The 24,810-nt window shown below is 40.5% G+C and overlaps 1 protein-coding gene across 3 annotated transcripts in view; it reads right to left on the reverse strand.

Annotated features, from left to right (window-relative positions):
* Positions 1-231: 231 nt before the first annotated feature.
* Positions 232-24,810, reverse strand: part of WT1 (WT1 transcription factor) — a 51,215-nt gene continuing 26,636 nt past the window's right edge. For 2 of the 3 annotated variants that reach the window (XM_081927378.1, XM_081927376.1), the window contains 5 exons: positions 15,179-15,281; positions 14,127-14,277; positions 6,597-6,686; positions 2,871-2,963; positions 232-1,081 (listed from right to left, as the gene is read on the reverse strand). In XM_081927378.1, the coding sequence (XP_081783504.1) occupies positions 960-1,081; positions 2,871-2,963; positions 6,597-6,686; positions 14,127-14,277; positions 15,179-15,281 (559 nt within the window). In that variant the 3' untranslated portion in view covers positions 232-959. The remainder of the gene's footprint in view (positions 1,082-2,870; positions 2,964-6,596; positions 6,687-14,126; positions 14,278-15,178; positions 15,282-24,810) is intronic. The other variant, XM_081927377.1, reaches the window with a different exon arrangement.

The following is a 24,810-nucleotide window of genomic DNA, read 5'->3' on the forward strand; positions in this document are numbered from 1 at the left end:
CGAGGTTCCACTGTACCAGTCTGCATAACACAGATGACTATACCACTGTATAGGGTTCTCTCCACTTGAACAGGAATCTTGAAAAATGAAGGTTCCCGATCGGACATAGAGAATCCTATTCATATATACTTTTATGCTCATTGGTTCTGTGCAGACTTTAAACTGAGCATGCACAGGTTGTGGAAGGGCATTGTGCAGTCCTGGCCTCCCCCATATACATCTATTTATTGACTTTCTGAAACCAGCCACACTGGTCCCTTTATTTTCCCTCTCTTCGGTGTAAACTATTGTGGGAACAGCACAAGCCTATGTGAATTGTGGGGCTCTGGTGTACATCAAAGTGTGCGTCCAACCCCCAGATGAATTGCATGTGCATATACGAAACTACTAGAGCACCCATAACTCTGGGGAATGCAAGCAAGATATTGGAATGGTTGACACTGAAGATTCACAGAACGATATAAAATTGTCCCATTTGGGCAGTACAAAGATTACTAAAATTGACTCAATATTTGTACAGGACTGCATCAGTATTTTGAAACTTCAGTGTTTGCAGTAAGCACACAGTATACATGGAACAGACTTTCAAACATACCAATCATTTATATATGAGCATGACTAAGCACTAGCTTGCACTTGCAAATTTCAAGTAAGAAATAAAAAGTACAAAACCTTTTAAGGAAAGAACAAATATACATAGCTAAAGTCTATCGTAATATTTAAAGTATAACATAGTCAACTTGTAATTATATAATAATGTTACAAATCGAGGTTTTGGAATAGGAAGGTTCAAAATTCCAAGCAGAGGCCTATACTGAACATTATCCTACAGTTTAGTTAACTTGTCTCAACCGCATTATGAAGGCATCTGAGATTTCCTAAAGATTCGACAGACAATGGTTGAAATGTTTGCAGTAGTTCATAGGGTCCATCTGGTTTGTACAGACAGTGTGAAACATCTAAAGCGTAAGTTGAAGTTTAGTCATGTTCCTGTTGTGCATATTATGATGACGGACCAATTCATCAGACCGAGCAAATTTTTTTTGACAGCTGGGCCACCGACAACTGAAAGGCTTTTCACCTGTCAACAAAACACAGAGTTATTAAACTGTCACAGGATGATTTTTATCATCTAGGCCCATCCCTTCTTAGCATATAGAAAATGTCAATAGAAGCGTGTCCCTAACTTTTAAACATATGGTGCTCCATCAAGGTCTTTGGAGTCTAGCCTAGTAATTTCAAAGGGAGATGGATGGTGCTTTTCATTTAAAAATATTAATTATGTTTCCACCATTCTCTGCCTCCAGAAAAGCTCAGAGTGCCTTATTTATGCCTCCAACAGATCTTCCAGCCAGGCAATGCTCAGGAGTAGATCTAGTTTGCTTCAGCAGGAGAACTGCTTCATCCCCCTATATATCATACTCTGGGCAATAGCTTCTATTATTATTTTCAATGGGAAATGAACATTCAAAATCTATACAGAACTGAGACTTATGGAATGATATTCTCCTGTTATCATGTAGTTTAAAGCAGTTATTTGTTTATGGTTCATTTACAGATAATTACCATTAAACAATAAAAATAACCAAATCAACAATAATCTTTAAGAAGTGCCACTCACTTTTAAACAAAGGAATGGGCAACTTCTACTCTTGGCTAAGCCAGTTTCAGCTTCCTTTTCACATTAGAAGGCAGCCTATTATTGGCCATCCCAACCCCACCAACTTTCAGCAATGAACACAATAGTATAACACAACAGTACTGAAGAGGCAACTGACCTCAAAAGAATAGATCAGCACAAAAGTGGCATAACTAGTACCCTCTGCGCCGCGGTTTTCAGAAGCGAACTACGTTCTATGTCAATGGTGTATTTGAACCCCATCAGAGGCAAACTTTGGTAATATGGCTCCCTAAGCAAGGACAAAAATTACCACCACCACCCTCTATTTCTGATATTTCACAATAATTCCTTTTGGTTCAGTGGCTTTTTATGGATCTTAAAGGGTACACTTATAAATATTGGTTCTTTCAAATTACTATTATTATTTAGTGCCCCCTCGCCTCAGTTCCCTGTGCAGGAAAACCGCCTGGAGCACCCTAAATCTGACACTAATCTCATGTAGCATCAAGGCCACAAATCTCATGCAGCATCAAGGCCACAATTCAGATCAGCACTTTAGCACAAGGAAGTAGGGTTTAACTCTTCGTCTGGCGGCAATCCTGCGCTGCTGAAAATTGCCCCTACCTGCAACTTGCCTCCAGAGCTGCAGAAAATGGCAGCTTTGGGGACAAACAGAAGCTATGTATTGCGGGATATGATTTTTTACAAGAAAACGGGGCAGGGGGAAAGCTAAATCTCCTCTTCTGCCGAGCTGTGGTCCTGACAGAGATATACAAAGAGGGGGATTAATTATTTGTAGTGGCAACACCACTCTAAACTTCTAAGAATTTTTTGTAGATGACCCATTAATGAAAGCAGCAGATAATTTTTACATTCCTTTCCAAATATGATCCTACAGTCTCCAGCTTCAGTGTCGTTCTCACTATTTTTCAAATACTTGATGTTCAGGTGAAGGCACACGAAGCTTCATAGGATGGAGTAAGCAGGATCACTTGTTTAGTACATCTCCATATCACACCAAAAGAAAAGTGCCGATATCACCTAGAAAAGCTCTAAAACTTTCAGCATTTATTTATATTTTGCACCCTTATTTAATTTTACTTTTCCACCATGTGATTGTGATAACTCTAACCCATGCCTCTTATGACATTCACTAATTTCCTGGAACTACCATATGCATTTAAAACATAGCAAAATCAATTCAGGTAAAATAAATTTAAAAATATAAATGGGAAAAAAGTATACGCACTTGTTTTACCTGTATGAGTCCTGGTGTGAGTCTTCAGGTGGTCAGATCTGGAGAACTTTCTCTGACAGGTTTTACACTGGAAGGGTTTCACACCTAAATAGATAAAAGAAGTCTAGTCCCATGTTCCAATACCTTTTCAGAGGAGTGAGGGACACCAGTTGCTTATGACCTCCAAACTATGGATTTTTGCTTTGCGTTTGTTGTTTAATAGTTACCGAAATTAATCTTTCTCTTTGCACATGCCTACACATCCCAAAGGTCATTAATCAGGCTTCTCAACTTCATAACCTTTCTTCAACCCTCTTTCACCAGTTAGTGCTTTCACAGTGCCTTTGTTCCTGGCAAAGCAAGTAAGGATTAACTCACTCCCAGATTTGAAAAGTAGCAAATGAGGAACACCCTCTGGTGCTGGGGCATTATTTCATTTAAATTTGAAATTTACTTTTGTTCAGTATTCTACATATTTTCCTAATACGTAAGAAAAAAGGTCCATCAATTATGTGCTTTAACCTAGGAAATTTACTTTCTATATCCAGCAAAGGATATGCTAACCAACAAAAGAGCTAACCAACCATAAAGCTAAGCACAATCTTCCATGTCCTTCATCACCAAGCCTAAAGTTTTAATATTTGTTAACAAAATGTTTGATGCCCACAAAAAAAATGTTTAATGGTGTATTTCCCCTAGCAGAAAGCACTTCCACAAACCAAGGCATTTTCTTTTCTTTTATTCACTCCCCACCTGGTTAAGTTCCCCCATCCCTTCCAAAAAGCTGCTCCTGAGGGTTTGGAGACTTCTGGGATAGTATGGAATGTGGCATGGAGTGCTGAAGTAAATTGGAGAAACTGGATGGCACACTACCCATTGAAGCAAGGGTACTTAACCTTTTTTGTCTGAGGGATGCATTCATCCTTGACCAACCTGGGGAGAGGGGCACATGCCACATGTGGGCAGCAACATACCTAGACTCTCCTGTGCCCTTTGCAAGGAGCTGTATCAGCACCCATCCCTTGCACCCTTGGTAGGAGATACACTGGTTCCTCCAAAGCCGGGAGAGACCATGGGCTAGAAACTCAAAAAGTTTACTTTTTGTTGCCTTCTGCACTCCTCCAGTGATTTCCTCCATGGCCATCTCCATTGGGTCTGCTCCACACACCCCCCATCCTCCTCCTTCACCGGTTCACCTCCCTCCTTCCCTCCACGCACTGCTTTCCCTTCTGCATCCTTCCTCCTCCCTCCCTTCCTTCCTTTTTTTCTCCTCCTGCAACTCTTGCCCACTCTCTTTAGCTTTCTTCCCTCCAAGCCCTGCTGGGTGCTCCACTCACACTTCTAATAGTGCCCCTAGCTAATTGGGATGGGGCCCCTGCAGAGATGTTGTGATGGTCCACACCAGTGACCAAATTCTTCTGTCAAGGTGCTCAGAGGAGCCTGTGTGTCTCACCTGGACACCCAGAGTAGTGGAAGTCCTGCCCAGGGAGCATGCAGATGGGCGGGTGGGCTTCTACTCACTCCGAACCACTTTTTGCACCTCCCTGGGCCTGTGCCCTTGGGAGGGGCCAACCTGAGTAACCCCCAGGTATGCCCCTGCTTGTGGGTGTAATTGAAAGTTGGTGTGGCTGCCCCACACTCTCACTTGCAAATGCACAGGGCACATCCCCCTACATCCCCCTCTAGATAAGCTGGGGGGATTATTGCCCCCTTCCTACTCGTAATATGATTGACTGATGACTGAGGAGGGGCTGGATTGTATCACCATCAAGAATGTTGGGCTGGACAGAGAGAGTTAAACTTCACCATCCACCACATCACTGTTTCTACTTTCTTAATTTTTCTTTTTGGCACAACACAAAATATGTGGGGTCTTTGGGGTCCCCCCAAATTTGCTTGGTGAAATTTAGCCCCAAATCTATGGCTAGTGATGCCTGCACTAAGCCAAAGGCACTACTGGGTACAACCCTATATATGTTAACTCCAGAGATTCCAAAATTTGGTACAGAATGTTCTGCATTAGCAAATGTTCTCATTATTTCTTAAAACAAACATAAAATGCTCAGGATTATTGCCCATTCACAGCACCATTGATTTCCATAGCTCTATCCCAAGTATGATTTGATTTTCAATCCAATCAAAGTGCTGCTACTTTCACATCATTCTGGCCAAACAAATTTGAACCATAACTTCACCTCTACTAACTCTTAAAAGAGTGTGTGTGCATGTTTACTAACTGGGAAATGGAGAGAACAGAAGGGGGGTCCTTACTTTTTCTAACTGATGAGATGAGAAAGAGTGAGAAGGCAGCTTCAGTGTAGCTATGTTAAGAGCACTCCACCAGCTATGTTAAGAGTACTGCACCAGATGTTCTGTTTTGTACTGAAGGTTGTTCCTGATGGTGTACTGCTCTGAGCAGCTGAAAATGGTGCCAAATGGAAATTGCTCCTAGAACCAGCCTTTGAAATTGAGGGCTTCAGGGCAGCTGAAAGTTAACAATGTACAGTGCCATGAAAAGTGCATCTTGCACAAAATTCACTTCTGATTGCCACAGTAAGCGCACCCAGTGTCAGGTGATTGGCAGCTGGATGTTTGGGCTGACAAATGCCACCTCATGAACCAAACTAGCCTGTTGGATCAAATTAGACTGGCAGCTCAGAGGTTCCTACTTTCTTCAAAAATACGCCCCAGCATTTTAAATTGGGCTCAGGTGGAAATAGGCAACCAATACTGGTCATCCAAAAGAGGTGTAATATAAATTGCTCTGGCTGTACCCATTAAAAACCTAGTAGTCATGTTTTGCACTAAATGAAATGTTTAATGCAGCACAGTAGTCCAGCTTGGAGGTTACCAGAGCACAGATCACTGTGGCTAGGCTATCTCTGTACAGGAACAGTCACAGCTGAAGAAGCAGCCATCTCTGATGCAAGGTCTCTCTGACTTTTGCATAGCTTGCATGTGACCTACTGCACAAAGGCACGAGTCACACCCATTGAGCCACCCACTTTTGTGCCTGGCCATCCCCACCACTGGCATGTGTCCCCCAGAAGATTGCCTGTCAGGAAGCATGGTCCTTGATCTGATGAAGTTTCCCCATCCCTGTTGTCAAGAAAACCAAGAAAGCAAAATAGCAATATTATCTGCTGCTTTGTTTGAAATACTGAGACACAGACAAGAGGCTTTTTGCAACTGATTTAACAATTCCAGAATAAAGACATCAAAATCCTCAGGCATTAAGTTTGCATTAATAACATATTATAAATTATGCATGTAAATAAAATGTAATGTAATGTAATGGCTCTCCAAATAACAATGTTTCTACTTGGTGAAGTTTGCATAAGCCCTTTCACAGGATTATTCATCAGGATCACCTGTATCAATGGACAACATATTTGTTATTTGCATTGATTCCTCTTAAAAACAATTGGATTCTCCTGCATCTAACAATATGTACCAAAAGCACAAATCTTTTTGCTTCTCCCCAAAACAGAAGTGATAGTGTTGCTAGCCATGCTACAATTTTAATGATACATGAAAATATCCACTGCATATGTTAAATAAACTGCTTTTTTGCAGTTTAATTTTGAATGTATCCAAACAACTGATGACACATGAACCTATAATCCTGAATTACAGGGGCAAGGAGGAGCGAAAGGAATTAGAATTCAATTTTTCATACTCTAGGTTATGGAAACTGCAAACTGCTACAAATTTCAAAAGCCAAGGCATGCAACAAACCTGTATGTCGTCTTTGGTGTCGTTTGAGTTGATCTGAACGAGAAAATCTTCGTTCACAGTCCTTAAAGTCACACTGATACGGTTTTTCACCTTAGGAAGAACAAGTTTCATTTGAAAAATGTGAATTACGTTGGAAAATAAAAGCCCATACGAACACACTAGAACAATTTTCAATCACATACACATTTAAAACAGGTGAATATATCTGTGTTGTAGCAGGGGTGCTTTATATAAGTCATTTTCAAGGAAAATCTCTGCATGGGAAGAATTGGGTATGCAGTCACATCTGAATTGTGGCAAAGCAGTTTATTTTGCTACCAGTATATGGATTCGACAACTTATGTATTCTGCAGTTACCCCATCTGTGTACTTAATGCAAAGTAAGTTAAAATTCCTTTAGGAACGATAATCCTGAAACAAATGTTTGTCGGATTCTGTCGGTTTTCTGCCATCAGAAATCAGTTTAAAAGCTGTTCGGACAACCTTGTAGATTTTAAGTACCAAGGGTGGGATTTTCCAAACCAACCCTGGCAGCAGAAGACTTGCACGAGGACTTTCAATTGCATAATGGAACTTTCAGTGGGCTGGATCCAAGCGAAGCATGAATGAAGGTCCATTGAATGGTGGGGAGAAGGTGACTTCTTCCAGTTCACCTTTCTGCCTGAAGTAGCCCTTTGAGCCCCCTTAAATCTGCTCGGAGGAAGAGGGAACCTTCCAAATGAGAGTGAGAGGAGTTACTGGAGACAGCAGTGTAAGGGGGAATCACATTGAACAGGAGCTTCTGTGGATTCATAGCCCATTCCATGACCAGGACTCTTGTTACTTCTTAATTGCGTCTTATGTTTTGAGAATATTCAGTCACTGTTACCAAAGTCACAGCTGGGCCCATGCTTTTTTTTTATTTTGGTTTATTTATTTTTTATTTTTGAAGAAGGTCAACATGTACTGGAAGTGATTAATAAGTCAAGATCACAAGCGGCAATTTACCAAAAATAACTAAGGATAAAGTTACATAAATAATATGCTTATTTTCTTCCAACATTAATAGATTGTGAGACCATAACATTTGTTGGAAGAAAGGCCATGCCTTCATCTTGCCCCAAAATTGTCCTATCTGTGATTTTGATTTTGTTCTCTAGATCTAGTAAAATATGTCAACTTTGCCATAAGGGCATCCTCCCAAATTCTTCTGGGGTGCTTCATTGCTCAATCTCCATTTCTCAGCATAAAGAATTGTAGCTGCGACTGGCAAGTAACAAAGCATGTCTAATAGAACCTTCCAAATGATTTAGCAATTTTATTTTAAAAATACTGGGGTTTGATTCATATGAGATTTTAGTAGGGCTTTCTACAGAGACCAGATAAACATCCAGAGTGGTGGCAGTCTTTGTTCTGACCCTTTGCGGGCAAGAGGCTTAGGAAATAACTCTATACATGCCTCATTCTGTCACAATAAGTCATTTCATACCAGTTTTCAATCTTGAGACAGAAATGCCACGTGCTTATACTTGTAATGTCCCAACTTTTCAATATTTTGATGGCAAAGAAGGAAAACAGCATACAAAAAAATATTGCATTTAAAGCAAAACAGGCAAATGTGTATTGGTAAGATATTTATAGTCGATGGTCAATTCAGATGTTCAGAAACAGAGGAATGCATATGAACCTGTCTTATACTGAGTCAGAACATGGGTGCATCTAGCACAGTTTATTCATTTTGTTGCTTTTATATCCCATCCATCCTCCCAAAGGAGCCCAAGGGAGCAAACACATCTGTGATTATTATTATTTTTTAAAAAAAGATTAAAAATAAAATGAAAACATATTATACTCATTTTTAAAGGAATAAAAAAATCTTTAAAAAATGAAGCAAATAAAACATATGAATCAGATTTAAGAGCAGGTGTAACACAATCTTGTGTCTGGATTGGCCTGCCAAAGCTGATGTTTTCAGCAGGCATCTAAAAGGGTAGTGATGGTGACTGCCTAATATCAATAGGCAGGGAGTTCCAACGTTCAGGTGCTGCCACCCTAAAGGACTAGCTTGTTACAAATGCAAAGCAGACTTCCTCTCAGTGACAGTGACTTTCAGGCTGAGTTCCCCTGCATCCCTTTCATCTTCTAGAGATGCTAGTGATTTGGCTTGGAACCTTGTTCATGCAAAGCATATGCTCTGACCACACAGCTAAGAATCCTGCATAGTGCCATGCATTTCTATATTTCTTCAGGACCAATAAACACTGAATCAGTTCTAGTTTATTCAAGATGTTATATGATTCTTTTGTAAACTAGGTTTATTCCTATTAAAAAGAGTTGTTTTTGCTAGCATGCCATAAAGCAACTGCTTTGAAACATCGTTATGTCTTTTCCAAATGACAAGCGACATCACCCATATTAACTGCTCTTTCACATTTACCCTGAAAGCAAGGAGTTCAATATCTAAACGTTTCTGTTGGATATCTGTTAGAGAATCTTTATAGCTTCCTGTGGAAGTCACCCAAAGGAGTTTACTGGCTTTTAAAACCCAAAATGGGTTGTTTCCATGTCCATTCAGATTAATTTATTTATTCAAAAAGTTATATTTGTCACATCTGTTTAAAACGGTTCCTTTTAAATCTGGCCACAAGGTCTCCCGTAGGAATTGCTGTGCCTTAAAACTGATTGTGAGGAAGGCTGAAGCCTTGGCAGGTTTAAGGCAGAGAACGCTGGTGGAACACAATGCACTGAGCAGATTGTAGTCTCCAAAGTTCAGTGCAAATGCAGTTCTAAAGCATGAGCATTTGAGCAGCATGAAGTGATACATTTCACACTGCTTCCACATTGCAAACAAAGGTCTTCTGTTATTATCAGGCTTACTGGAACTGTTATATCTTTCTCAAGTTAAGCTACAGCAACCATCTGCTACAGACCTCTGCTGTCATTCATCTATGTGTGGGAATGTTTTCAAACAGAATATGTCATTTACCCTTTTCAGAATCTTACTTATCTTCACATGTCTCTGCATTTCCGAATAGAAACTTTTGTCATTGTAGGAAATCACATTAGATTTTGATGTAAAACATGCATGAAGCCACTTATATAACCAAGAAAGTTTCAATAACCCAGGGACCTCATCACACTTCCTGAGTTGTATCCAGCTAGGCCATACTTAATGTAGATCCATTATGCTCAATCCATTAAAATCAACTGACCTCCACTAGTTTCAGTGGATCTACTCTTGAGCAATGCTTTTTCGGGGGGTATGCAGGGGTACACATACCCCTAAACATTTTGTGAATCATTGTACTTTTGCCCATTTACTGTATTTATTTTTGAACTATAAAATGGTGTTTTTCTTGAGAAAAAATGAGAGTATCCCTAAATATTTTTATAGGGGGGAAAGCACTGTTCTTAAATATGACTTAGTCAGATGCAACCCTATACGCCTAAGATGTTTCAAGTTTACACCCATAAATACAAACATGGTTGTCATACAGTTCCCTTGTCAGGAATTATATGCTGAATAGCAAACCATTTACAACGTGTGAATGGCTTTTGGCATTGTTACAAATCTTATAGCTTCTGTGTGTTCTTCTTGAGCTACCACTACTATTAGCTGCTATTTATTCAGTGTAAGAAGTATGCTAGATCCCAAGCACTTTGTTGAATGATAACATGGGGCATCTTGTTATGCTTCCGATGCAATTTGTGTCCTGAAATAAGGGTTAAGAACTTAGGAAAAGTGTCATGGGAGTTGCCCTGTGGTGTCCTGCAAGGTTACATATTGTGCCCCATGCTTTGTAACACCTATATGAAGCCCCTGGGAGCTCTCATTAGGACATTTTGAGTGTAGTCATTATGCAGAAATGACGGGGGCCTTTTGCTTGCAGAGTATGTGCTCTGCCACTGGGCTACTGCCCTCCTCCCTATAATTAGCTACCTATGAATTTCTAGTAAACATCAGGATTGATTCAGACACATGCTGAGATATGAGATGCCAGAAGCACAATGCTAAATTCCGGACACTTTCCAACACGGACCGGGCTCATAGAAAGCACCTGTTCAGCAGCACAGCAGCAACATCTGACCTACTGAAAGCCATAGATTATGGGTGACCACCACATATCTATCCATAGTGCAGACTGCTCCTACTGTGCATTCATGCTTGGGTGCACAAATTATTCTCATAGCATGGTACATTTAATGTGCTGAACATCAGAAAACCTATTCCCATCTCTTTCCAAAAAGGTGAAGACAGATTTCATTACCACTGAAAATGTAAGCAACAGAAACTTGTGGAAAGTCACTCAATGGGGAATACCTGATAAACCAGCTATGAAACATATACAGGAAGAAAGACCATGTGTATTTATTTTCCAAAGAGCTTTGTGGTTATGTAGAAAACCCCATTCATGATACTTTTTTTATACACTAGCTATCTATAAATTTAAACTGGCCTCAAGATTACACTCGGTGCATACATTCCAGGAAATAGCAGATATTCCCCAGAGAGCTGTCTCCCACTCGTTTCTCCTCAAGGCTAAACCACTTCATTCTATTCTGTTGAGGCAGCAGACTGATAAGGGCCCAGAAAAGTGAAGTTTAAGGGACATCCCCATACTGATCACCAGTAAACTCCTTTCCTGCCCCTTTTGCCTTTGGTAATTAGGAAAATACACGGAAGGTTCATCTTCACAGCTATCTTCCCACTGTCTGGTCCCAAATCTAAGGTGCAAAAGACTTGGGTCCAGATTCTGCTAAAGAATTGTGCTAGTGGGAAGCAGGGCAATGAGTTTCACTGGCACGATGGAGATTTCCCCTCTTCTCCTCTCCACTCCCATCAGGTCTGGAGAGTCAGGAGAACCTCCAGAACAGCTCACAGGGAGAGAAGAGCAGGGGTCATTCAGTCTAGCAAGCAGAAATGCTTGCATTGATGGAACAATTGTATTAGCTCAGGGTTGAATTCCACCCATTTGCCTGATTGGAAAAGAGTTATGAAGCACAATTGCATCTTCAAGAATGTTTTTCTTATAGGAGGAGAGCGAGAAACCAGTCATACCAAGGAGATGCTGTCTGTTATGTGTAATCAGTGTGTAATTATGGGAATGCTGATCTTTAGCTTAGCTTGGTATGTGCATGCATGCTTGCAGCAAGCTCAGCAACTTGCATCAGTGCAGCATAGGGTGACCAGAAAAGGAAGGTGTGTCTCCTGCACAATTAATAGGTAAAGGGACCCCTGACCATTAGCTCCAGTCATGACTGACTCTGGGGTTGCGGCGCTCATCTCGCTTTATTGGCCGAGGGAGCCGGCGTACAGCTTCCGGGTTATGTGGCCAGCACTTCTGGCGAACCAGAGCAGCGCACGGAAACACCATTTAGTTTCCCGCCGGAGCGGTACCTATTTATCTACTTGCACTTTGACATGCTTTCGAACTGTTAGGTTGGCAGGAGCACAGACCAAGCAATGGGAGCTCACCCCGTCACGGCGATTCGAACCACGACCTTCTGATCGGCAAGTCCTAGGCTCTGTGGTTTAACCCACAGCGCCACCCACGTCCCATTTGATACCTGTGTATAAAATGGCTTTTCAGCAGGTGTAGGCTGTCATTCAAGCTACCATGTAGCCATCCTAATGTATAGCCGGAGCTGAAAAGTTGGCATGAAGTTTACAGAAGGGTTTATATGTGCTGATACTTTTTCTCTCATAGTATAATACCTCATAACTGGTATAGTTCTCCAAGTTCATGAATATATCCATGGGCCTTGAAAAACATTATTGTTCTGAAGAGGAATGGGATACTGGATGAGGTTGGAAAGACTGCACACCCAGAGAGTGCGTGCTCACAGAGAACAACTTCATAAGCTAACTCTAAAGGCAATCCTTTAATTGGAAGAGACCAGTCTACAGTGATGGTGGGAACAAAATGGCCTGGTCAGGAAAGAATGTGTAATAAGAACCACAGGACCCAGTATGAACTGGGGTGAGCTGCTCCAGGTCATCAGGTTTGTGACAGTGACATATGCCAATGTTCTGAAGAAGAGACGGTTGTTTAATTGACACACTCTGTATCCTTCCCTGGAGAAGGAGCCGTGACTTTCCAAACAAAATCTTTAATATAAATTTGTTAAAGTAATGACATTTTGCTTTTCAAAACTAGAAAAACTGTTGCAAGAACTGTGCCTGTTATATGGTTGTTTGTTCTGTGCAAAACATTTTTACAGTTTTGCTGAGAAGAAAACTCCGATGGGTACAAAGTAGTACACTTCACCGATTAAAAAACTAAGAGTGGCATTCTACTAATGAGTCACGTCAGTGCATAAGGACTTCTGTTTGTGCAATAGGGCTTCCCCCCTTCATCTGGGGGGTGGGATCAGGTGAATCCCTGGAACAGTGCACAGGGGAAGGAGGTGGGGAGTCATTTTGGCTAGAAAGCGCAAAATTGCATTCCTTCCAGACTCCCAAACCGTACACCAATTTCCAGAAAACCTTCAAAAACACAAATCATAGTTGCTGGGTCATGTTAATGGTGATTGAAAGCTCCATGAAATCTTACCACTTAATCCAGTGTATTGTTTATATTGCTTTCCCCCCGTTGTATTTCTCAGCTTCCTAATGCTCCAAATCACCCAGATGCCTTTTATTATTATATGTTTCAGTTAATGGTATTGTTAATAACCAGCAAAGCACTCAATAAGCAGTTAAAGGGCACATGAGAAGTCAGCAAAAGCTGTGTTGAAACATTAAGAAATGCTGATATGAATTCCAAATTTTTCTACCCGAGCTCTGCATGTTTTCTAATCCAACTGTGGGTAACACTATCTGAGTGAGCAGTCTGCAGGAAATGTAATGAGCCAATCATGTATAAATATCTAGGTGATGAGAAAGAGGAATCTTATGGAGCACATCCAGTCCCCCCCCCCCGTGTGTGTGTGTGTGTGTGTGTGTGTGTGATACAAATCATTAATTTGGAATGATATAGAGAAGCATTTTGTTCCTTAAAAAAAAATCCCTTCAAGACTTGTGAGGCTGTGCCTGATAAATAAGGAACTTATTCAGTTGTGCTGTATGTGCAAAGCAACCACACACACAAACACTGCATCCCTATTAGAGGTGACCAGTGAAGGACTATCTTGCTCTTTTTAGCCCAAGGACCCTAAAATGCCCCCTGTTGGAGGGATTATGAACACAGCATGGTCATGTATTCCACTGTCGGAAGGAGTCTTCTACTTGAAGGGTCCACTCCAAGTCTTAATTAAAAACCATAGTAGCTCCTTGAAGTTCCCCATCAGCAGTAAGAAGGCCCAAAGGTCACCTAGTCATAGTGTTTCCCATTATATATATTGTGTTTCTATTTAAATCATATGAATTTGTATATAAATTTGCATACCTACAAACCTATGCAAATTTTATGCAAATCTGCACTTGCTTTCGCTGTTGGTATGTAAATAGCCATTTTATATGAATGGGTTCAATTCCCAGTACAGTAAACACCAAAGCACAGAATCAGACTTCTAACAAGGGACAATTTTGCAATCCATTAAAATACTTACCTGTGTGCTTTCTTCCATGCATCTGCAGATGAGACAGTTTGAAATATCGTTTATTGCAGCCAGGGTATTCACACATGAAAGGTCTTTTCTCATTTGTGTCACCTGCTGATCTAACAATCATAGGAGCTACTCCAGGTACTCGTCTCACATCCTATAATGGCATTAAGAATTTGGGTTATTATATGACCAGTTTTCAGAACTGGAAGCAGTGCATGCAATAACTGCTCCAATTATACTACCTTAATCTCAAAACATATCTATTGTAATTAATATTTATTTAATTTGTTTATTAATCTTTTTTCCCTTCCTGTGAAACAAGCTTTAACATATTACTGCTTAGCAAAAAAATGAAAATTTCAGGCCTTCAGTTAATAATCGCATGTCATCTGACATGCCAGATCTAATATTTAGGAAAGTGCAATGCCACTTTGAAGTTTCCCATTTAGAGGAATATTGTAGCTTGTTCTAATGAAAATTATTTCTGTTGTTTCTTTTTCTTTAAGTCAGCCAATAGTTTCTCACTGAGTTTATTACTGATGCAGTGGAACAGTAGAGAAAAGATCCTGTAGAGAGGTGTAAAAAATAATAATGCATGGCATAGAGAAAGTAGATAAAGGTTTTCTCCCTCTCAAAGTGCTAGAACTCATGGACATCCAATGAAGCTGAATGCTGGAGAATTCTAGGCAGGCAAAAGAAAGCTCTTCACACAGCACATAGTTAAAAGTATGGAAGCCACTCTCAAAGGAGGCAGTGGTGGCCACCAATTTAGATGGCTTTAAAAGGAGATGCAGCAAATTCATGGAGGATAATGTATATTAGTGGCTACTAGCCATGATGGCTGCCTCCATGGTCAGATGCAGTAATTATTCTGAATGCCAGTTGCTGGAAACCACAGGAAGGGAGAGAATCCTGTCATGCTCAGGTCCTGCTGGCGAGCTCCCTATGGGCATCTGGGACCACTGGCCTGATCCAGTTCTTAACTTAAAAGCAGCAGTTTCCAGTGACATCCTGGAAATCCATTTAGAATTGTACATTTCCTGCAATATACTTACCTGTATTCCTCTAAAGACTCCATGGGTGTGTATTCTATACTGGGCCCCACAGCTGTATAACATAGGGCCTGCATGGTTATCACTTTCATATCCTGTTGCATGGCTGGAAATAAAGAGAGGCCAAAGGTTGGAAATTAACTATACTCTGTTGATGAAGTATTAGCGACAGGCCTTCATTCAATCCGAAAACAACTAAATAGACCAAGGAAACGTAAAGGAAACTTAGTGATTCTGTTTCAAACATAGGTTTCAAAGAGAGAACATAAGATTTGCCTAGTAGTGATTTAAATTTTGTTTCCTTAAAAAAATAGTACAGATAGGGGTGCGGGAACACAGAGAAGCAAAAGTTAATGCAGCAGATACGTGCAAGTTATTTATCAGTTAAATGCCAAGTTGGCTATTGCTAATATCTTTGGAATGAGCAAAATGCCTCAGGTTTCACATTAAGTGCAGTGGGTTTTTGTCAGCACCTCATGACTCAGATATAACCAGATAGGACTGAGAAAGTGATGACATTTACAAGAACAGCAGTGGTGCAGCCACAGGATAGGATTACAAATCAGAGTCCTAACTATTTAACCCACATATCAGCTTGGAAGATGTACTGTAGCTTAACCTTTAGTAAAATCAACAAACAAGGAAATCGTTACCTTGTGGAAATCAATGATACCCCTCTGTGCAGCAAGGATGCAACCCAAACATTTCCCTTGAAGTATTTAGGACTCTCAGTTTAAGGCTAAAAATAAGTGAACTTCATCCTGCAACATTTAACTTTCTATAAATATAAACCTGTATTTACCGGACTTCTGATAGCTGAGACACACACTTTTATTCTAAAATGAAACTGGAGAACCATTTCAGTCTTACACTTGAAGAAAAAAGTTTACCTTTAAGTCGTGTAAGAGTTAAGAAATTACACGACACCCATCTGTATCAGTCATTGATCTCAGTGTGCTTCCTAATTGGAAATTCAATGGAACTTACTCCCGGATAACTGTGCAAGGCTGCAAATATGCAGGGCAATAATAATTATAATTTATTATTTATACCCCGCCCATCTGGCTGAGTTTCCCCAGCCACTCTGGGCGGCTCCCAGTCGAGTGTTAAAAACAATACAGCATTAAATATCCTATGCATCCTATTGCATGCTTGTTTAGAAGTACATATCATTGTGGCTTTCTCCCTAGTAAGTATGTTTTAAGGACTGTAGCCTCAGGTTTCTTATGTTTCTTATGGCACAGCACACAGAATGGAAATTACTGGCATAGATGGAGACCTTTTGCGGGGGGACCATTTGTGCTCAGAACTCTTCTATACCTTGAAGCTAGGTTACTTGCCCATGGGCAAACTTCTAGGGAATGCATGTCAGTTGTGGGAGCAGTCAAAGTGAATGTAGTTAGACACACACACACACACACACACCACTATCTATCCTCCATCAAGGCAAGCAAGAAGTGTTATCACAGTTCAAGGGACATTCCAGCCATATGTAGTGGCAGATGCAGAGCATGGCTGTTGAGGGTCATGGCCAGTGGGTGAGTGTCCTGTATAGAGTCCTGAGGGCTAGAAGGTCCCATTCATCCCCCAGGCCTAAGGTGCTCCACCCCTGGTATAATCCAAGGAACCCTCTCCAAATATCACATCCTATTATAATGACCCAACACAAACAACATGGAAAAGGAAAGAGGCACGAATAAAAAATGGATTCTCTAGCCTGCAGAGCAATAAGAAACTGTAGATTTTATCCTCATCAGTCAGTCTTTTAGAAAAAAATGAATGTTATAGAATCATAGAACTGTAAAATTGGAAGGGCCCCTCAGGGTCATCTAATGCAGCTCCCTGAGTGCAGGAATCCTGCCCACAGCTTTCCCTCGGTGGGTTCAAACCACCAACCTTTTGGTTAACAGCCACATGCACTAAACCACAGCACCACAGGAGGGCCCCAAGATGTATGTAACTAGTCAATAAAATTTCCACTGCTGTTCCTAAATAAAAGAACATCCATGTGTCTTTTACTTATAAAGTTACCTGGGTGGCTTAAAAATTTCCTGGGTGGCTTACAAGCAAGACATTATTTAAAAAATACTGAATTAATAATTAAAATCAATAAAAGACGAAAACTATATTTGCAACAGCAACAGCATACATAGTCTGTAGCCAACTAAATCCTACTCAAAGTTAGACCTGTTGATATTGATGTAATAAATTTAAGTCCATTGGTTTCAATTGGTCTACTCAGAGTATGTCTTATTTGGATACAACCTACAGCCTGGATTATCCTGCAATAGCCCACAGTAGCCTAGAGCAGTATAAAACACAACTGCCAATTCAAACAGTTTGAACACCTTATTTCAAGTGCTAAAAAAAGATGCATTCACAACCGAGAAACAAAAAAAATACCCCCAAAATGTTAAGCAAGCATTATATATTTCTCTGTTTAGAAGACCAAAAAAATACTTGATCCTTGGGACAGAAGAAATGTAAAATGATTGAGCATAATAGTATATAGTACATCCAAGTCTATTTAAATGTATATCTTATATAATAAAATGTGTGATGAAAAACAGAGCAGCTCTGAAGAATCATGACAACTTTGTTTTAAAAAAAAATCATGAAAAGATATCTGAAAAGTATGAATCCTTGAATTACTTCCTTCGACAACCTTTATTTTGTTGCACTGGCATTGTTCGTAAGATGGATATACTAGAGCCCCAGGTTAATAAAGATGTACTAAGCTTTTTCTAGGGAATCCAGAGGCAAGTTAGCAAACATCAGCATAAAATATGAAAACTGAGTGATTCATCACCATCAACCCTGGATGTTTTTTAAACAGTTGGGGGGAAGTGGGGGGAGATTACACAGAACAGATACCACATTAAGCCATAACTTAATAACAGTTCAAGAAAGAGATCAGGATTTTAGCATGGAGAAGCAGCCAAAAATGTGAGGCACAGGAAATATGCCACTTTCATTTAGGAAAATAATGAAATGATGTTCAATATGACTATTTAAAACAATTGTCATCATAGCACTGAAAAATATACACTGCTGCTTTCTTTGGTAATAATGCTACTACCAAGCAGATGTATTATGAAGATTATTTACATATTTTTTTTAGAAAAAGTAAAACTCTGTTGAAGCATTCTCATTGCCCAAGCAAGGCCAGTGCCACAGTCTAGAACAGTTAGGTACTCTTAAGCCCATTGCTTTCATTGAGCTCCGCTAATTGTACCTATTGGGGGACGCGGGTGGCGCTGTGGGTAAAACCTCAGTGCCTTGGTCTTGCCGATCGCATGGTCGGCGGTTCGAATCCCCGCGGTGGGGTGAGCTCCCATCTTTCGGTCCCAGCTCCTGCCCACCTAGCAGTTCGAAAGCACTCTTAAGTGCAAGTAGATAAATAGGTACCGCTTTATAGCGGGAAGGTAAACGGCGTTTCCGTGTGCTGCTCTGGTGCCGGTTCGCCGGAGCAGCTTCGTCACGCTGGCCACATGACCTGGAGGTGTCTGCGGACAGCGCTGGCTCCCGGCCTATAGAGTGAGATGAGCGCACAACCCTAGAGTCTGTCAAAACTGGCCCGTACAGGCAGGGGTACCTTTACCTTTACCTTTAATTGTACCTATTAAATTAGCTCCTCTATTTACCCCTTCCTGCTTTATCCCCCAACACCCCATCCAATCTTGTTGCAAAACGCCCAAAGAACACTTCTACTGGGGAGGGGAAGTTGGAAATGGGGTTCTGCCCATGCATATCCTGATCCGCACCTATTGCTTATTGCAGTCTTTGCCTTCTGAGTTCTAATTTGAATTATATTCAGGCTTGGAAACAGCACCAGGCAGCTCCCAGAAAATTTTATGATGGCAGGTACTTGACATTTGCTGGGAGTCAGGGTTCTGGAAATCCTTTTAACGTGCTGATCATATTGGGAAGTCACCAATTTGAAGAAGAAAAGAACCAAAACTTTTCTCTCTTTTTTGCAAGTGGAACCACCATAACCATGAAAAAAAGTAGTGGATGACGGAAATGTAGTTGGGTCATTAGTGTTTAAACTACATACCATGGGAGAAAGTAAATGTCAAAGATTGGCAGTGTTGTATAGATTTAATACACCTTTGTCACGGCTAAAATGGCCGCTGTTTCTTTAATGTGAATAAAGCTGGGTCAGCATGAGTCAGTGGCCTGCACCAGGTTGTATATATAGAGTGAGAAATGTTAGTTTGTTGCTGAGTTGGGTTGGTTGGTTGGTTAGTGAAAGCTGGTAGTGTTGGTGTGTACAGTTGGTCAGTTGCTTTTACACAAAGACTTTTAAGAATAAAACTCTGCAAGGATACTTTTCTCATGGACTCTTTTATGCCGACAAGGGTCTGAGGACCAGGCTGAGGAGACAAAGGGAGGTCAGAACCCTTTCCTTTTTTTTTTTTTTACAAACACTGACAACCTTATCTTTTTTGGCTTAGATTCAATAAGATCTTTTTTAAGGACCGGCTTTTTTTCAGAAGCCATGCCAGGCTATGATGGGATAGGAAGGAGGTGAGAAAGCCCTGTTGTGAACAAAGAACACTGCATGCACTTCCATGCCAGTAAAATCAGGATAAAGAAAAGGTGGTATGCATCTGTGAACATGTGTGACCTCAGCATGACCTATTTGGAAAGAGTGTGAAACATTGCTGATAAGCCCTCATGTGTTCCGGTTTATGATTAATACATGGCTTTGAACCTCTGCAGTTATTTAAATATAGTTTATTGTATATCACTTTGGATGTTTTTAAAAAAGAGAAAACCCATAACCCCACTTAGGATGGGGAAGGGGTAGGCTGGCACAATCACCTCTCCACCAGCAGAGAGAAGTGGTGCTGGGTGGGGAGGCAGGTTCTGGGGCAGTGGAAGCTCTGAGTTTCATCCTGGTGGGCGGAATCCAGCAGAAAACCCCCAAACAGGGCATGAGTGGGGTCAGGGACTGAGGGCACCAGAGAGTTTGGATCTGCTAGATTAAAGTCTCCTCCCGATATGCCATCCTGGATCTGACACACCAAAACAAAAACAAAAAAAAACCTACTGCCTGCACCACCTTTCTGCCTGGCCAGCAGGAGGCAACCGGACAGGCAGCAGTAAATTTGCCTCTCCACATCTCCCTAGTCACTTGTTAGAATTGCTCTGCCCACATGGCATTTATAAAAACTAGAAATCTCAGCAGTAAAAATATAACAACTTATTCACAGAGCAGGGAATCTTAGCTTCTACTTTTTGTGTGCTTGTAGCATAGAAGAGGGCTGCTTAAAGTGGTAGATTAGCAGATAAATTGTGAAAAAGAAGCAGCAGATTAACCTCCCTTAGAATAACATATCATTTCCTTCTGTAGTTCCTTGTTATTAGTCCCACTGTTGTTCATTGACTTTTACACCACTGGCAAGGGCTTGGCTTTTGTTTTTAATTGTATCTATAATATTATGCACTTAATAAATAATAAGTCATCATCATAATTTTAAATGTATTTTTGTCAACCACAAAATGAATGTGTGGTGTAGTGGTTAAGAGCGGTAGTCTTGTAATCTGGGGAACCGGGTTCGAGTCTCCGCTCCTCCACATGCAGCTGCTGGGTGACCTTGGGCTAGTCACACTTCTTTGAAGTCTCTCAGCCCCACTCACCTCACAGAGTGTTTGTTGTGGGGGAGGAAGGGAAAGGAGAATGTTAGCCGCTTTGAGACTCCTGAAGGGGAGTGAAAGGCGGGATATCAAATCCAAACTCTTCTTCTTCTTCTTCTTGGTTTAATTGCAGTTTAATTTTAGGGTCATGTGAATTGATTATATTTGGAGTGTACTGTTTTAATATGAAAAAGAATTTATTACTCACCTTTCACCAGCAGGTCTGAGGGTAGGTTTGGACAATTTGAGAATCAGTATTAAAAACAGTTAAATATAGCTTTGATTACTGCATTGCAGGGAGTTGGACTTCATGATCCTTTGGGTCTGTTATAACTCTGGTTCTATGAAATCACAGTCTCATTTGTGCATATGTGATTTTACCGAATGTCATATACATCACTTGATCTGTGTTTAAGGTTTACTCACAACAGAGTAAATGAACTTGCTATTATTTCAGTGTCAACGATGCAGTGCCCACAGACACCACCATGCCTGCTAGTACTTACTATGGTGAAAGGTCTCAGAATATATCTATTTATTTATACAGTGTTTTACCAAATTTATAAACCTCTTCGCAGGTTGAGGACATCAAAGCAGTAACACAATAAAAAGTAAGACAAATCCAAATTCTAAAAACAATTTAAACCATTTCTGCAAACTCTACAGATGTACAATTAATTTTTCACAAATGACTGGATCACACTTCAGGGAAACAACTTCTGTAGGTGCCTAAACACTGGATGCCTGTCTCATAATTAATTCCAGAGGTCTGGAGCGGCAACACTAAAAGCCCAGTTTGTAAGTGGACTTCCAAGGCAGCAGCACCAAATCTGGGGAGCGCGGTTGCCAGACAGGGATATAGTAGTGGGGTGTGTGGCTTAGGTAAGTTGTTTATGGTTCAAAAATATATGATAACATGTTAGCTCTTCCTGCCCATTTCCTGTTTGCACAGGCTCAGACTCTACACTGAACACACCCCATTAAACTTCACTGGATTCCACCTTCCCATTTGTTCTGAAGAGAGGAGAGTTGCAAAGAGCTCCTCTCTCTTGAGTGTGACAGTGGCTGATTTGGGTACCTTTCCCACTAATTAATGGGGTTGCTGACATGTGAGTGATATGCCCACACCATTTTATGTTCCCATCTCCTTTTCTGCTCTTTTAGATGTGTTTGCGCCTTCAAAGTATCTACTGTGTGTTGTGCCACAACCATGGAACCATTTTGTGTTGTGTCACACCCCAATGGCAGCTGTTTTATGACTGGTGCCCATGGCACTTCCTCAAAATTCCAAGTGGGGCCCAAAGCTTGGTGACCCTTGAAGAGAGCTGTTCAAAGGACAGCGATTCCAACTATGAGTGTGCACACAGTAATGATGGATGTAGCCCTTTCAGAAAATCATCAGACATACTAAAACCAAGTGTTTGACAAGTTGGGGCCTAAATCCAGCAACATCTACCTCTTCTGGAAGTCTGTTCCAGAAGCTAGGTATGGAGATGATTTCTGTGTACACCACCCATCATTGTGTACTATTAGGGCTATGCCAATGTCCAATCACATATGCCCCCAAACAGAATCTGCTATGGTACATTTAAAAAAAAATATTATCAGATTTGGAAAGCCTTCTCAAACATTTGTTGCAGTATAGTATGGGAAGGAAATCTTAACTGAATCACATAGGAAAACGACAGCAAGTATATAAAGGCTATAATCTGTGAAGAGATATACTGTATAGAAGCCACATATTTCAATGCAAAGAAGGATGCCAATATTCATTAAGTTCTTCAAGAAGGAGGGAAACATCTGAAACACTACACTCCTGGGAATCCCTTATGAACAGTCCATGTATTTTAAAGATGTAAATCTTAGGAAGAGTAGCTTATGTTCATGGCAACTGAAACTGAAGGCGCTGTGTTTTGTAACTCTCTCAGCCAAAGAAGACAGATAACTATTTTGGCTCATATTACCAACGATGAGGCTATGTCTAGCTCTGATTTTCCACAGATTCTACAATCTCGGCCTATACCAAAACATTTAAATTGACTTTACCATAGATCGTTCATCATGATTCCATCTTCTCTTTGCTTTTTCCTCCTAAACAACCCAGGTCGTATCACTGCTAAAAGTCTGCACTTATGTATGCATAGAATGCCATTTATTGTCTTCATTCTACTTTCAATATTTCTGTTTAAGCCAGGGGGTTTCCTCCTCCTCCACCACTCAGATCCCTAAAGAGAAACCTCTTCCTTGCTTTAATTACTTGGATCTCAGACAAGGTTTATATGCTTCTTCATTTTGCAGGATATTTTCTCTAGAAGAGACAAAACATCATATCTAAAGAGGAAATTGCAGACAATGAAGGAGAAAAGTCTGAAATGGCCTCCCCCCCCCCAAAAAAAAAGGCAGAAGTGGGTATTGTATTGAGATTTTTAAAAAAAAATCAAAACCATGTAATGTGATGGATTGTTGATAAACTGGGTATTCTTTCCATTTTTTCTCTCCTATGAGTTACATGCCAGATGTCAAAGGTACCGCTGGAAACATTGGCCTCAGTTCATTACCATGTTGCCATTACATTTTACATTACTATGTAATGTGAATTTTATCCTGCACAATTTTTTTGCAATGTAACAAGTGCCATATCTGAATGAGATGCAAGAGTACATTATTGTTATTGTTGTTGTTGTTATTTTTTATTTGTATCCTGCATTTTTGCCTGACAGGGGCTCATGCAAGTCTGCAAACACATTACATGGGTCATACAATAATGTTCACCAAGGAAGTAGCTTAAGAATCCTTTAATCAGTTGGAGGTATGTGCTGTTAATATTATTCCCATCTGTGCTCAAACTATCCAGCAGAGATGGGAAAACTGTGATCTTCCAGATGTTGTTGGGTTTGCACTTCCATCAGCCCCAGCCAGTGGTCAGGGATTATGGCATTTGTGGTTCAATAACATCTGGAGGGTCATGGGTTCCCAAGCCCTGCAACAGAGGATATAACAGTTGGCTACATCCTAGGAGTAGGGCTGATTTGTTTTTATAAGCTTACCAAGATGAATAAGTAGCATCATTAACTTACGTTTATTCGCAACGGATTGCAACCACACCACTGAGATAACTACAGGTTTCGATTTTCAGTCATCTTAGCATGACTTTATATGTAGCAGTTTCCATATAATAAATGACACGTTTTCTCAGTGTTGCCATAGCAACATAAACAATGCGCTCCATCATACTGTTCTCACTGTAAATTTGCTTACTGGCCCAATTTTATTTCCTTTCTTTTTAAGGGAGGGGGGACTCCTGATGTCCAACACACAGAAAATGAGCTGAAATAGAAAACGTACTGTTGTTTTTTAATTGCTAGCTGAATTGCAGTGCTGAATCATTTGAAACAAGTAGCACTGAATAAGAGTGCTATCTGATAATGCTACCTCGCCATAATTAGATAGTATACCTTTTGGTTAAGATTTCCAGTGACATGTTAGGATATCTCTTGCACTATAGGTTAATCCATTTCTGTTTAGTGTCATGTCAAACTCGCATTACTTACACTCTATCTTTATTTAGTTTTCAGCTCATTCCAGGGCTTCTGTATAATAAGTACATACTATGTCTGCACATGCTGGATTTTTTTTGGTGGGGGGAGACCTGGATGAGCAACTACTTCTTCATCTTTATGTCTCCCCACTATTTTTTTTATTTTTTAGAAAGAATCTCTTGACAAGAATTGATTATGTGTGGATGGGGAATGCTCAGATCTAATTTTTCATGCTTCTGTTAGGGCTTGGTTTCAACAAATACACAAAGCATAGTCAGGAAAAACTAATTCAGAACCTCAAATGAGAGGGTGTGGAGGAATTCCAACACAGAGAAATGTGCACTTAATGCACATTGGTCTCAGTGAGACTAAGTGAGACTAACTCTTCCAGTTGCAGCTAGGCTGTTTGAACTGTGGGATTTCAGTCCACAAATAAATATTGTTATAAGATAG

Source organism: Podarcis melisellensis (genome assembly GCF_964234715.1).
Source record: "Podarcis melisellensis genome assembly, chromosome: 1".
Lineage (NCBI taxonomy): Eukaryota > Metazoa > Chordata > Lepidosauria > Squamata > Lacertidae > Podarcis > Podarcis melisellensis.